Source organism: Podarcis filfolensis (assembly GCF_964270895.1).
Source record: "Podarcis filfolensis genome assembly, chromosome: 4".
In the NCBI taxonomy this organism is placed as follows: Eukaryota; Metazoa; Chordata; class Lepidosauria; order Squamata; family Lacertidae; genus Podarcis; species Podarcis filfolensis.
The window spans coordinates 50,501,933-50,517,364 of NC_139607.1; the positions used below are offsets into that span (position 1 = coordinate 50,501,933).

Sequence of the window (15,432 nt, forward strand, 5' to 3'; positions counted from 1 at the left end):
GGTGTGTGTGTGTCCACAAAGTCCACCCTAACTATGCTTAGATACAGACAACCCTTGCACCACACGTCTGTAGATGTATTACCTAATTCTTATTCAACAAGATAGGATAGATGAGCACAACATTTCAGGTGGTGATGTGAACACCATGGTAAATTACCTCCATGTGTCCACAAGCTATGTTGGCATGAGTGTATGCTCAAGCCTTGCCAGGATGATTCAGGTATAAATGACCAATGACTAAAGAGGTGACATTGTAGCATAACTGATAGGGGATGCAAAATCAGTCTGGCTGTATATACTAACTTTAGTTAAAACGGTCCAAAGAGTAATATGTAACTGTGGCTGAAAAGTGATCTAGATCCCAGAATATTGCCAATAAAGTGCTTACAGACTTTGTTCTCAGTGGGATTTCTGCCAAGTTGTAATCGCTCTAATGGCTCAGTCAGTAGAGCACGAGACTCTTAATCTAAGGATCATGTTAGGCAAAAGATTCCTCCATTGCAGGGAGTTGGACTAAATGACACTCTACAATTCTGTGATTTTATGTGTTAGGCAGGTAAAGGTACAGCTCCAAAAGAACTATTAGAAACTTAAAGCGAGCTCCTAACTGTTCCTTTGCAAGCAGGGCAGGCTGACTGCTGATTGGCATTGACACCCAACCCATCCCCTGTTGGGATCTGTTGCATTGCATGTTCTCCATTAAGAACTCCCCAGTACAATTGAGGAGACACTGTCTGCAAAGCAGGGGGGAGGTCCAGTTGCAGGTGTGGTTTGAATCTAAACCATGCTTGTTCAAGCAGACTTCAAAGGGGCCCCTTAGAAGTTGTCACCTGACATCATAATGAGGCCAGGTGGGCAGCCCTAATCACCTGTCTAAGTTGGCCCACAAGGATGGAGCATAATGGTGATGTAAAGAATCTGAACCAACCCTAACATAGCTGGTAAGAGTCCCTAAAAGGTTGCATATGGTATCCAGGAGGAACCCTGGACTCAGCTAGAAAGGTGATTTATATGCATTGTATGTGCAATATAACCTTGTGCCACCAGATGGCGATGTGGAGTCCATTTTTTCTCTACCTGATTTCCCTGTTTAAATTTACAAAGCTTTAAACTGAAACGCTTCTTTGATGCGTCTAGATTCAGCCCCGTCTCTGCCAGAGTGGGACACTGTTCTACAGCTTGGTGACTGTGATGTGGCAGGAGTGCTAAGGATTATTTCAGAGCTGGCTGGTGGGCTAGGAAGGTGAACTGAGGTCAAGCTGCAGTGCCCAATATATGAAGTATTAGTGCAGTGTCTTTCCCTTATTGAATTTTTAACCCAAACTTATTCCAGGAACACACTACATGGTTTCCTCTGTTCTCAAATTAACTCTAGTGGTAAATGAGCTTCCTTTGACATTTTGCATTATTAAAGAATTTCCATTCAGTGTATGCAGTCATCAGCAAGCTAGTAAAATGTAGGGTACATGAGTGATAAGTTTAATATGTTTTCTATCCTTTATCAAGTGACTGGAAGATCGGTTTCGGCATGTCCTCTTAAAAATATATGAACCAGCTTGCGTGACGAGCCAAGAAGGGGAACAGAGCTTGTAGTATATGGTGCCTCTTCTATCATTCTTTCATGATTTATTTAGAATGTTTCCAAGATTTAAATGCAGAGTTTGTATTGATTTTACACAGCGAGATTCAGCTCACAAGTTCCTGCAACTTTGCTGCTGCATTAATGTAGAACTTTTAAAAGTCCTGTCTGAACTGTGGTGATGTGGATACTGGCAGAATTGGACACCTACTGACTGCTTCTTGGGTTTGGACTATTTTTGTAGTGAAAGAACAATTGTTTCAGCTGCAGCTCCAATTTTGACATCCCTTGAAGAGTGTTGCCTAAGAGGAAGTGAAGGAGAATCTGTAATGTTTACTTGTACTTCCTTACTGAGGGAAAAGTAAACTTGTTCAGCTGGAGATTTTGAAGCAAAATCTTCTTACATTAGAAGATTCACCTTATTCATGGAAATAATCCATGTAGAGGTTATGGGGTCATAGTGTGTAGCCCTGCCCCATTGCTGTCAACAAAAGTGTTGGCCACACCCACTGCTGGACATCCTTTCCATGGCTATATGAAGGAATCGTATAATGCACCCAGATGCACATGTATAGAGCAGCTCCACATGAGGCGGCATCTTCATCCATCTGGGATTCCACCTTGAATGTTCTTTGTGTGGTGTGCATGCTATGTGATATGGGGCCCAATCACATCATTGCTGAATGTATAACTGCATGGCTGGCAGGCACATTGGTGAGGAAGGCAGAGAGAATTTGGGAATAGAAACTGCTGGGAACAATAGGTCTTGCTGAGAAACCAGCCAGAAACAGATTCATTTTCAACCCCAAAGATAAACAGGTGAGGACCAATGCAACGGAAGATGTAACATCCTTGGGTAGCCTGAGCACAAAGAGGGATGCCAGGGATGTTGGCCAGTGTTGATGTGGACTAGTCCTTATGTGGGACCACACCCCCCCCATTACCCTCCTTTAACAAACTAACAAGCGACCCTGTGTCAGAGAGAGGCCTGCTATTTTTATCTCCTATGGGCAAGACTAAATGTTATGAGGCATGGAATCATGGAATTTGAAGGGTCCACAAAGGTCAGCTAAGTCCAACCCCCTGCAACACAGGAATCTTTTGCCCAATGTGGGGTTCAAATCCACGACCCTGAGATTAAGAGTCTCATGCTCTACTGACTGACCCAACTATCACTCATGATGCTAATACTTCCCAAAGGTAAACATCCCCTTCTGCCTGGTCAGTTCTTCCCTACAAATCCTCCACTCCACACATTTGTGTTGGCATGGCAAACACAGGCTTATGGAAATGCATTTGCTAAGCAGCACACAGTTTCACCCCCAAGGAGATTGGTACATTATTTGGTATGCAGTTAATTAAATTGTAGTAGGAAATTATTAGTTTTCAAATGCCTGTTGCTTAATTGCCTACTCCGGGAATGACAATACTTCCAATTACATGGTCCCAGTGCAAATGTTGATGCATGCAGGAATGTGTGTGCAGTCCCACCAAACACTGGGCAAGTACCTTCACTAGCTGTTCATGCCCAAACAGGTGTGCAAGTGGCATCCACTGTGCACACGGCGCTTAGCTGGATTCATGCCATGTAAATGTAATGGAACATTTCCATTTTTCATGGCACTTTCTAGACAAGGAAGCAATTCATTGACTGCTCACAAGCTTAGTCCCGGAATCAGTCCTTAACTTAAGGTGATGTTATTGCCTATGTATACCACAAAATGTGGATTGGACGGACGGATGCTTATTGCTGCATATGCTTTTCTTATCCAAATGGAAAGCTCAAATATTTTAAGTTATATTAGAAAAACTGTCATTTCTGAATAGCTTTTGTAGTAATTAAGCCTCAGTTCATGAATTATTAAGCACACTCATTTTCAGTGCTCTTGAGTTGAAAGGTTTGCTTTCATTCCTAATAAAGCACACACACCACTGAAAAGAGGTAATTAGAGTATCAAAGCCAGTGAAGCATCTTATTACTTAAAGCTTTGCCTGGAAATGTTATCATTTGGCTGCATTGTCCTTTAGCAAGATCTAACAAATCTTACTTGTGCAGAAACTGGTAATATTTTAGATTATGAAAATTGAACATTTTCCATATTTCTGGCTGTGAAATCTCCACTTTATAAAAAATTGATTGTCATAAGTTTTGATCTGTTCTGTTGATCAGACTTAATCTTAAAACTCCAGATGGAGCCCTATAATATTTATTTCCCTTCAAAAACACTTTTTGCTCCAACTCTGATCCTAACAAAAGGAAAAATGTAATGCAAGATGAACAGCCCTCTTTCAGTATTATTTTTTATTCAGTCTGTCTATAAGCTCCATGAAGCTTGGTGCAATGACAGGTACATCAGCACATCAACTGAACTAGTTGTTTTCATAGTGGCACACAGGAGGAATCCAAGAGGCTTCCTCCTATTAAATCAGACAAATAGTCCATCTCTCCATATTGTCCATGCCGAATGGCAAAAGGTCTGCAGGATTTCAGGCAGGGAACCCTCTCAGCCCTGGCTGGAGATGGCAGAGATGGAACCTAGGGTCTACTGCATAGAAAGCACATGAATCTACTACCATTGGGCTGCATCCCCTCTTCAGAGGGGTCAGCTGGTGCTAACAAGCCAGCAACAGTCACTTTTTCTAGAAACAACATCATGCAAAACTACACACACCAGCAATAAAGAGAGAGACGGTGCAGCAAAAGGACCTCAGGTAAGCACCAGGGCAAAGCTATCCTGTGCACAAACCAAAAGAAATATAAAGTGCCACATGAGTGCAGCCCTACCAGCCTGAGTATAGCAGTCACCTCTTATAATGGAATTGTGCCTGCGGGAGACTGTGCTAAGCCATGATGGGTCCACACAGTATTCTGCTGCAGCACCATCAGCACAAACCAGTTGCCACATTATTACAGCCATGCATGAGACTGCATGCATGGCTACTGTTTGAGCAAATGCCATATTGCTTGCAAGCAATTACCAGGAAACAGATGTGAAAACAAATCTAAACACTGTTTGAAAAACGTTTGCTGCACATAAAATCATTAGGATTTAAAATGGTAAATTGAAAAAGCACACAAAGCACAATTTATACCCTCATGTTTGTCATAATCAATAGAATCCCACAGCGTCATCATCCACCATTAATACTGCAAGTGTCTGCAGTAGAATGACAATGCATTGTTATAAATGAGAATCTGTCTTATTAATGAAGCTGTTGTGGCGATGGTCTCTTGTTCAATGCAATTTTGAATCTAGAGGACTTGGGGATTATCAGCCTACATCAGGGGGGATCAGAGATGCCAAGAGTATTTCCTGGGCCTTGTACACTGTGCGTGGATTGGCGGCCCTGCCTCCCACTCCCCTGCAATTTATTGACAAGAACCTCTGCTTAAAAAGGTAAAGCGACCCCTGACCGTTAGGTCCAGTCATGGCTGACTCTGGGGTTGCGGCGCTCATCTCGCTTTATTGGCCGAGGGAGCCGGCATACAGCTTCCGGGTCATGTGGCCAGCATGACTAAGCCGCTTCTGGCGAACCAGAGCAGTGCACGGAAACGCCGTTTACCTTTCTGCTGGAGCGGTACCTATTTATCTAACTTGCACTTTGATGTGCTTTCGAACTGCTAGGTTGGCAGGAGCTGGGACCGAACAACGGGAGCTCACCCCGTCACAGGGATTCGAACCGCCAACCTTCCGATCAGTAAGCCCTAGGCTCTGTGGTTTAGACCACAGTGCCACCCACGTCCCTGCCTCCCACTCCCCTGCAATTTATTGACAAGAACCTCTGCTTATATACATGTATTAACTTGGCCTTCCCTATCTATTAGGGCTGTTGCAATTAGAAAAGGAGGGAAGAAGACAATAATGTGCACAGCCTTGAGCTCCGGTAGAAAAGCAAGGTACAAATGCATGTCACACAGCACCTACTTCAGCAGGAGCCACCTACATGGATAGCTTTAAAAGAGGAATAGACAAAATTACGAAGGATAAAGCTATCAGTGGTTACTGCCATGATAGCTATGCTCTGCCTTCTCAGTTGGAGGCAGTGTGGTTTTGAATAGCAGTTCCTAGAAACCATAGGAGGGGAGAGTGCCATTGCAGTCAGGTGCTATGTTGGGGCTTCTCATAGTCATCTGGTTGGTCACAGTGAGAACAGCATGTGGGACAACACGCACCATTGGCCTGATACAGCAGGCAGCTCCTATGTTCTTAATTAACATTATTTACAGATCATGTAAAGAAGAAGCCGCCAGAAAACAGCCTCCTTGCTTAAATTGCCTCATTCTGTAGTCCTGATATTTACAGCAAAAATACTAAAAGAAACCAAAAGTTTGCCAACCCTGAAATAAGAACAAGCAAAAAATATTCAAAGTGCAGTATGTGCGGCGTCTGAACTACCAACTGTAAGCCTTGCCCACCTCACAGGACTGTTGTGAAGATATAAAGGGGAAGGGGGCAAATGTTCGTGGCCTTGAGCTCCTGGGAAGGAAAATTAAGATACAAATATACAACAACTATGTACAGATTCAATATATCTCTAAGCACAAAACATTTTGCCAACTGTGATTATAAAAAAGAACTTATGTTAAAGTACATGCTAGAGGAATTTTAACTTGCTGCAGCTGTAAGTAAGTAAATGTTTTATTATTGTATTTGATTCGCTTTGTATTTTATAGTTTTGTTTTATGGTTACTACATATTCATAAATAACAGCCCAGTGATTACAAGTAGACCAGTGCCGGCTCTGTGGGAAACATGGAAAACTGTGGGATGGGGGTCTGCAATATCACCATTTGCCCCAGCAGAAAGGAAAACATTATTTCAAGGGAAATACTTCCAAGTAAAACATACCAAAGCCAACTAATTGTGGTTTATTCTGTAGGGCAGCACACTTGGGGAGTGAATGAAATAATGTGGACATGAGGAAAGCATTTAAGCAAACATACCAAACATACCTCCTTCATCTGGCTTCTCTTGCTTTCTCTGCTGACCTGGGAAGGGCTCCTCCCGAGTCCCAGGTGGGGGTGATCATCCTTCCTGCCTCTGATTGCTTAGCAATAGTGATTAAAGCCAGGCTTCCTCAACCTCGGCACTCCAGATATTTTTGAGACTACAATTCCCATCATCCCTGACCACTGGTCCTGCTAGCTAAGGATCATGGGAGTTGTAGGCCAAAAACATCTGGAGGGTCAAGGTTGAGGAAGCCCGGATTAAGCAATAGTAATCCTTAGCAATGGAGCTGCCTACCACTGAAGCATTAGAGCTGCCTCTGTGATTTGTGCTCTGCCTTCAGAAATGTCCAGATGACTTTTTTTTGCTAAGGGCCCTGCTAGCATGAAGCCCGATACATGCGTATCCTCTGTACGCACACACTCGGTTCAGTGGCCCTGGCTGAAATAATGTCAGAGTGTGTTTTCATATCTAGAATGAGTTTAAAATGAATGCATCCCCATTCGTTTCTGTGAGAAACGACTGAGAATATTGAAACAAATGGGGAAAACAAATCAAAATGGTTTATTTTCATTTTCTCCGTTTGTCTCCCATCGGAAGGATTCCTGAAACTGCTGAGAAGTATTGCATTGCTTAGCAAATGGATACAGCCAGATAATATTCTGTAGGGAGGGGAAAGTTTCAAGTGCTCTGAAAGTGACAAGGCCTGAGCCCTGTTCATGGACCAAACACATGAGTGTGCAGACTGTGTGGAGGGACATGCGGCTGTGTACGCCAACCAAACATCACCAGATACATGGTTCTTTCCACTCCCAACCTTTTGTGCATTCAGCTGAATATCTAAATTGAATCTGCTGAGAATGTGACTTCAGACCTTTGCAGTAAATATGCAGAGGACAAGAGCAAAGATGGTGGCAGGATGCATAGGGATGGTGTGTGTGTGTGTGTGTGTGTGTGTGTGTGTGTGTGTGTAGCTCTGTGCCGCCTAGAGAGTTTGTGCTCTCATGCATTTGGCTGAGTACAGCTATGAAAGCTGTACTGAAGCATAAAGCAATGGGAAGCTTGTTAAAGGATATAATCCTTTTTGGGGGTACTCATAAAATCCCAAGACTTTGTCCAGTCTGTCTGAAATTTGGTAGATCTAATATTGCATGAAGTGTAGTTACACTACCAGCACACTGCGTGCCACTTGGATGGAAAACCTGAAAGCTATAGGCTTCAGAACAGGCTTAGTCCCTGTTGCGATTAGTGTAGAAATGAAATGAATGAGAGAAAATGAACAAGATAGTAACAAATGAGAAACAAAATGAATGAAGCTGTCAGAAATGGACAAAAAAAGGCATGTGTTCATCCCTAGGTGTCACAGTCTGAAACAGCAACTGTACCATAAAACCCTCTAGCTCAGACCACTTCCTTGGATGTTGCTATAGCTATGCCGTAAAATCAGCTGTAGAAGAAGATGCCCTCTAGGCAAATTCTAAAAGCAAATTACACATATTAGCTTTATAACAGTTTCATAATAAGAATATTGAGAATTATACTTTAATGCTTTTTTAAGAAGATTCCCTAGCTCTTCTCACAGGACTATAGCACATAGAGTTCCCTGGAGGCAGCATGTTGACTTTCCCCAACCTGGTGCTCTCCACATGTTTGGGACTAGAAATCCCATCATCCCTGACCATCTGCCATGGTAGCTCGTGTTCATGGGAGTCATAGGTTGGAGAAAGCTGGATAGGATATTAAACCACTTTAAGTCTTTTATATTGATAGACCCTAAGTCTTTTTGTTCCATAGTTTGCTAAAGAAAAAGAAGGGTCTGGAAAAGCTTATTCTACCCTCAGTAGGTTGGTCTCACCTCTGGCTCTTCTTCCGGAGTCCCATTGTTCTGTGCTGCTTCCTGTGTTTTTGTTTTAGCTCAAATGAATTTTTATGCATCCAAAGTAGTTTAGGGTGAAATGAATTAGAGAAATATAAATTGGCAATTGTAAGACCCTCAGGCCCTTACTATTCTATTTCCAATGGGTAGCCTTATGTAAATGCTAAAGTATGCTAATCTATTCCCAAGACAAGAAGCGCACACTATTCTAAAAATAGTGCACCATACATCTGTGTTGGAAACTTAGCTGCAAAAAAGCATATGGCACCAAGCAAAGCCTGCAGGAATAAACAGAGATTCTGTCCAAACTTCTGAATGATTTTCTCTTTCTGTGACAGTAAATCAGGAAGAGAACAGGAACTATTTGTCTTTTTGGTAACAATAGCATAGTTGTTGCTTATATGAAGCCAACTAAGGAATCTGCTTTATCTTTAATTACTGGGCAGCTTTTTGTATTATTAAGTTTAGACCGGAGGGGGGAAACTTTGTGTCATGTGTTTAGCTCAACACAGTTTCTAACTGAACTCTGTTTATGGCACAGACCAGCCTCCAAGTCTCTCCTTTGCAAGTAGCTCATGGAACTAACTGTGCTATTATTAGGAATATGCTGTATGGAAAAACCTCTGGCTTATTTCTGTTATACATGGATGCAGTTTGGGCAGCCAACTCTTGAGACACAAGCACATTGGATCCACATTGATACATTAGCGAACTGCTAGGATTAATCTATTTTAAAACTGTTTTCAATATGGATAAACTCTATAGCTGGAAGAAACTTACCTATATTCAGATCAAGCTTGTAGGGTATATTATCACCTGACCAAACAAGCCCATGATGAGCCATATATTGTGGCCTCCCCTCATTTTTGCAGTCTTTAGCAAAACCAGGAAGTGTCATGAGCACCGGTGAACTGTTTGCTATGAAGGTGATGTTTGGCATGTCAGTTCAGGAGTCAAACAGGCCAGGTTTTGATGCTGCAGTATTTGTGGGAGCGAGCCAGAGAAGAAAACGAGCTTAGATGCCCCCCGACCAGGTAGGAATGGAGGTGTTATTGTAACAGCTTGGAGCGGTACTAATGATCTTTCCTGTCACATCTCCTGCTTTTACCATGCAGAAAGCTAGCAGGTAAGGTTTCCACAAAACAGCACCAGATCAGGACCTCCCTGCACCATATAGTTCTTTAGTTCTGACCAGGAAATGCTGATAAGCCCTGCTCATCAACAATGGTAGAAGTTGCCTGAAAGTTGACTGCTTTCCACCCAGTGCATATTATTTTTGTACTGAAAGAAGCTTCAAGTTGTCCTCATATTTCATGGATCAATAGTTCTTTAAATTGATGTTAATCTCTTAAAAAACTGATGCTGTGAACAAGGTAGGCTATGTTTCACAGTGGGTGACTAGATAGGGGAATAATACTTATTTCTGCATTGGATATAAGCTTTCTGTATACAGGAGAGTAACTAAGAAACTCTCTTTTTCTTTTCCCCTCCCCTCCTTCCCTGAACAGGTGACCTCATGCATTTGCCGCCGTATCTTAGAATGGACTTTTTGTTAAACCGAGGTGTTCCAGGCACTAGCAGAGACCTGGGTTTAGGACAGACCTGCCTGGAACCTCAGAAAAGCCGGACCTTGAAGCGCCCAACAGTCTTGGAGCCAATACCTATGGAGACTTCATCCACAAGAGAAGTACAGTCATGGCAACCTGGTGCCGTAGCAACATTACCTCAGCGAGAAGGAGCTGAGCTAGGACAAGCAGCTAAAATGAGCAGCTCCCAAGAATCCCTTCTGGACTCCCGGAGCCACTTGAAAGGAAACAATCCCTACGCAAAATCTTACACCCTGGTATAACAAAGAGAGAGCATGGCTGGACAGTGGCTGTAAATACTTAACGGTTATTTAAAAAGAAATCCAATCAAAGCTACCTTTTTTATTGAATTCCAATATTTATAATTAAAGAAGAAGATTGCCAAAATATTTGGGACACAAATGCAACCTACAGACAGTGCAAAGACTCTCCTGCTTTTTTTCTGTCTGAGTGTGAGCTTCATCTGACTGGACCTCCTGAATTTTTTGAGAAAAGGTTGTCCAGTTTTTCTGATATTCACAAGCTTTTGTGTTTTTACTGATTTTCTACAAAGTGCATGGGGACTAAATAAAATATTTTAAACTGGGAGTTCCATCACACACAAGTAACGAAAACAATTTTTTAAAAAACCACCCTGTTTGTGAATTTAGAAGGAATATTTATTTGAGAAAGACAAAAACAAAACCCCTTTGTCATGTTTTGCACAATTTTTTTTAAACTAGAAAATGGGTCCTTGATCAGTTATTTTTTCCTTTTCTTTTATTGTTAATTAGGATGAGTGCTGTCAGTCAGTGAAGTGGGGAAGGGAGGGGGAAGCAATTTGGTTTTGGCAGTTATTTTCTTTTTATATTAATTTAATGAGACACTCTTTGCATTTTGTCTATGCGAAATAAAAGGGTCTTCTGCCTTTATCTGTGTGTTTGCATTGCCTTGCCTTGTTTCCACTTAGGCTGTATTTATTTAGCACTGGATCTTGTAGACTTTGTAGAATTATAACGCACACTGACTTGACTGGAAGAAGCTTTTTTAACCATTGGAGAGGCAAAAAAAATATCTCTCAGGGACTTTCTGTGAAGGGGGGAAAGCTGTTTAAAGTCAAATTTTAAATGGATGCAATTATGAGAACTGATGAATATTCATAGTATGATGTCTTTGAAATGGATGCTATTGATGTCAACATTTGCTTCTCAAGTTTGTAGACATTTTCCCTTTCCCCTGAAACAACAGAGATGGTCACAGAACTAGATCACTGGGTGCTGATATACTATGAAGTACTGTTGCCTGTGGGTTTTTTTGTGGTTGTTTTTTTTTTTTTTTTGGCTCAAATCCCAATGGATTGTTATATTATGGGACACAGGAAGGCACTTTTCCCTAGGCTAGAGTGCCAGCCCTAGAGAAAACAAGGGGGAAATGTATGTTTCATTTTCTGTTCCACATTGTGACATAGTTTACATGGTTTTTGTTATCTTGCTTAGTGCACAAGCACTACAATGCAGGTTACAATGCAAACCTTGTGCCACAGCAGCTAAAGTTGATTTGTAGGACCACACATTGCACACTCTAGCATTAGCAAATTTTACTCCACACTCCTAGCACTTTGCTTAACATGCTTGGATATTTGTCCAAGTGATCTTCTAAGGACAACCCTAACTAAAATGAATAAAGGATCCTAGTTTTGACAATCTGACATGTGTTTGAATTCATCTTCTGGCTTTCACATCTTTCGGACTGTATTTCAATAGGTATCAAAGTTACTAGGCAGCCTTCCAAGCCAAATGTGATTCTAGGATCTATCTAGCAGCCGGGGCTGGCCCAAGACATTTTCCTGCCTGAGGCAAAAGGCAAAATAGTACACCTTTCATTTCATATACAGAATCTGATCAGACTGCAGTTGAATTATTTCAATCTGCCACTACGCTTAATAGCAGCAAGGGGAACTGGGCAGGGCAGGGCCATGCATGGCACAAACAGCTCTCTCCTCCAATATGTTACCACCAATCTCTTCCCTTCAGCATCTTCCACCTGCGTTAACTGATCTCACTCTGCCTAAAGATAGGGCCAGCCCTGCCAGCAGCCACAATGAAGGTGTACCTGTTTTTCTAAGAGCTCATAAACTCAGGCACAGCAAATCCTAAATGTTGATTGGTCTCTGTATTGAATTTTGGGTTGTTTCCTAGTTCCTTGATCAGCCATGTGGTTTCATCAGATATGATTTCTGCCTCACCATTATTTTCCTCCCATATTTTTGTATCCTGAAAACCCTGATCAGTTGTGATCACATGAGAATGCAGAACTTGCATTTCTGATCTGCTAAGCCTGCTTTTAAATGTGTGAGAAACTTTTTGATAAATGGATCCAATCCACCCATTTCCTTGTCCTTGACACTGTGACATCCAGTATTTGCCAGATTAAAAAAAAAAAAGCAAACCCACAACACCCTGTTTTACTTTTCAAGGTCAGATAGCAAATCCAGCTGTCTTGAGATTATGTGTGTATTCCTCATTCCACAGGAAAAAGCTAGCTCTAACATAATGACTTTATTTAGAAGCCTAAAATATTCACTTGTTGAATTGTAAAGCACAAGAATGCCCCCTTGTCCTGGTTCACATGCAACACTAAACTATGGTTTAGTATTACATGCATAAACCTCACATTATGTGCACTCTCTCCTCCACTGTAATTATAGGGAGAACATAATAACTACCATTTTCAAGTAACTGAAGTTACCTGGTTAGCATCAAGTATGGCTTGGGAATAGCAGCCAACTTCAAACCATAGTTTCCATCCTGGCTTGTTTTCCTAAACTGTAGTTAGCACTAATCACAGTTCAGATGAAAATAGCAGCTTGGTTAGTGGAAATCAATTCATGGCTATATCAAAGGGTAGAATGTGGGACTTGCCCAGGTTTGTTTCTGTAGCGGTAAGAGATATTTTATCATTATGGCTAAAAACAATCATCATGTATAATTCAGTGAGGGAGGGAGAATTCTTAGAAATCAATTTACTTGGGGGAATTCAAGTGAAGTGGGAGGGAACAGAACAAAGAAACTTAACTTTTGCATCTTTGAACCCTCAAGCACATTTTTATATGATGTGCTCTTTTTTCCATATTAAACATGTAACATCTGGCAGAGCGCATATAAAAGACCATAAAGGTTGTGATCTTTATTCTTTTACATTTTCTTTATTCTGTCCTTTAAAAGAAAAGGAGAATGAAACCTTTAGAAAATTAATAAAGCATATTACAAAATGCAATATTAAATTCCCTTAATCATTAACAAAGCAATAATTTGAAGGCACATTTTGTCCATATCTGATATTCCAAAAATTAAAAAATAAAGTCAATTTCTCTTGAAAGCTGTTTCTTTTAATTTTTATACTACTTTACTATATCTAGCTATACAAGTCGATTTTGTTCACAACAATGTAATCTGTATTTCTTAATCAAATTTTTGATTTCCATTTAACTCCATTTAACTGGTCAGTGAGAGGGAGAATAATTATCTGTTGCTGATCTTGTTAGGCATCAAATGCAGTCAAAGGGTCCAGTGGTAAATCATACCCAGAGTTGGTTTTAATAATCTTTATCATTCATTTCCTAAACTCCATAAGTATATGAAACTCCAGCAGATATGAAAATCCTTTGCATGTCCAAAAATTATCATTATACATCAAATGCATTTTCTTTAATTGTGCTAAAGCCCTGAAGCATATAAATAGATCATTAGTGTGGTCTTCTTTCCAACCTGTGGAAATTATGTACTAATTCACGTGCACATGCTCCCAGGTTTTTTCTAGGATTCTATAGCCCCAATCCCTTTGCCATTTCAGCCTGGTAAATTTTCATATCCGCAAAAAGGGTTTCATAACAGTATGTTTCTTCTAAATGTCTCTTGGTACCTGTTGTTGACACAGGAATCTTCTGAAAGGCTGGTGACACCTTATTTATTTAATTGCCTAACATCCTAGAAGGAAAAATACATTACTGGAAAATTTGAAATATGGGAGGTCTCAGATTACCAATTTTGAAGATTCAAGAGTGAGAAACCTGTGGTCCTCCAGTGTTGCTAAACCATCATTCCTGGCCACTGGCTACACTGGGGAGGCGTGACGGCAGTTGGAGTTCAGCAACATCAGGAGAGCCATGAATTTCCAATCCCTGATTTCCATCACAATAAATAAAAGAACCTATTTTCTATTAAACATGCAAAATTAAAAGTTCCATTATCTTTCCAAATGAAACTGTTTCCAAAGATTATTATTTTTCCTGATGGAGTCATTTGCAAAAATGCATGCTAATGGGAAAGCCTTCAAAGTAAAAACCCTCTCCTTTCCAAATAAGTAGTTAATTGGGTTTTAAGTGCGGGGGTGGCTTTTAAATCCAAGGACTGAAGTCAAAGAATCTTCTACATTTCTGTATTATAAGCACCACCAACAAAACATAAGCAGAATCTTCAAGCCAATTTGATATAACCACTGACAGAGCACTGTTTCAATACAAACTATATTTGGAACATTCATGCTCCCTTCATGCATCATAATTGTAAAATTTTCTTGGATGTTTTAGATGACTTTCCACTGTATATACAATCATCATCATGGGATCTCATTTTCTTAAGAATTGTTCCAGGAATATATCTTGAGAACATAAGAAACAAAAATATATCTTTGATTACTAGTCATCCTTCCAGCAGCCACTCAGCCCAGTGGAGATATTTGTCCCCTTCAGTTTCTCTGCATTTCCCAAGTTCTTCAATCACGGCAAAATAATTTAGTCAGAAAAGCTCATCCAAATGTGCAGAATACTTAATCCAAATGTCTCTGAATACATAAATCTGACCTGGTATAAGTAGTTCCGTATGTTGGTTAGGTATTTTAGGATTCTTATGGGGAAATTGGAGTTTGGCTTTTACAGCTCCCCACCCCCCACCCCTCGATCAAGGGGAAAGATATCCCTTGTGTCTCTGGTCAGAGATAATGCAATGGGACAACAAAGAAAGCAAGGCAAGCTGTTGACCTTTATTGATGTGTTTGCAAGCCGAGTCTCCCCAGCCCCATACAAGGAGGTGAAGAGCCCAGAGAAAAATCAGCTTACAGTCTTTAAATGCTCAGAAGTGCCTGCCCACCTTCATAGAGAGACCACCATGAAACATCATAACCTTGCAATAGATGCATCACAAGAGGTGGTGGTCTACTACAGAAATTGAGAGTATGGCTTGTCACCTGTGAATCAGGATGCCTCCAATATCTGCTAACTGCCTTTTCCTGGCCAGTCTGAGCCATTCTTTTGAAATGGCAAATAACATTGGCACCAGATTGACAAGGACCTGTCTCCAGTCGCACAGAATATACACTTCTTACAGGTCTGTTTGGCAATTTTAATGGTTACTTGTCAAACCAGTTCATGAAGGGGAGATTCAGCAAGCATTTCCTCCTGTGTAG

The 15,432-nt window shown here is 40.9% G+C and overlaps 1 protein-coding gene across 1 annotated transcript in view; it reads left to right on the forward strand.

Annotated features, from left to right (window-relative positions):
* The window catches only part of DSCAM (DS cell adhesion molecule), a 312,391-nt gene extending 300,714 nt beyond the window's left edge, over nucleotides 1-11,677 (forward strand). Inside the window, exon 33 of the mRNA XM_083608743.1 lies at nucleotides 9,913-11,677. Coding sequence (XP_083464869.1) covers nucleotides 9,913-10,253 — 341 coding nt within the window. The 3' untranslated portion in view covers nucleotides 10,254-11,677. The remainder of the gene's footprint in view (nucleotides 1-9,912) is intronic.
* Nucleotides 11,678-15,432: the final 3,755 nt, after the last annotated feature.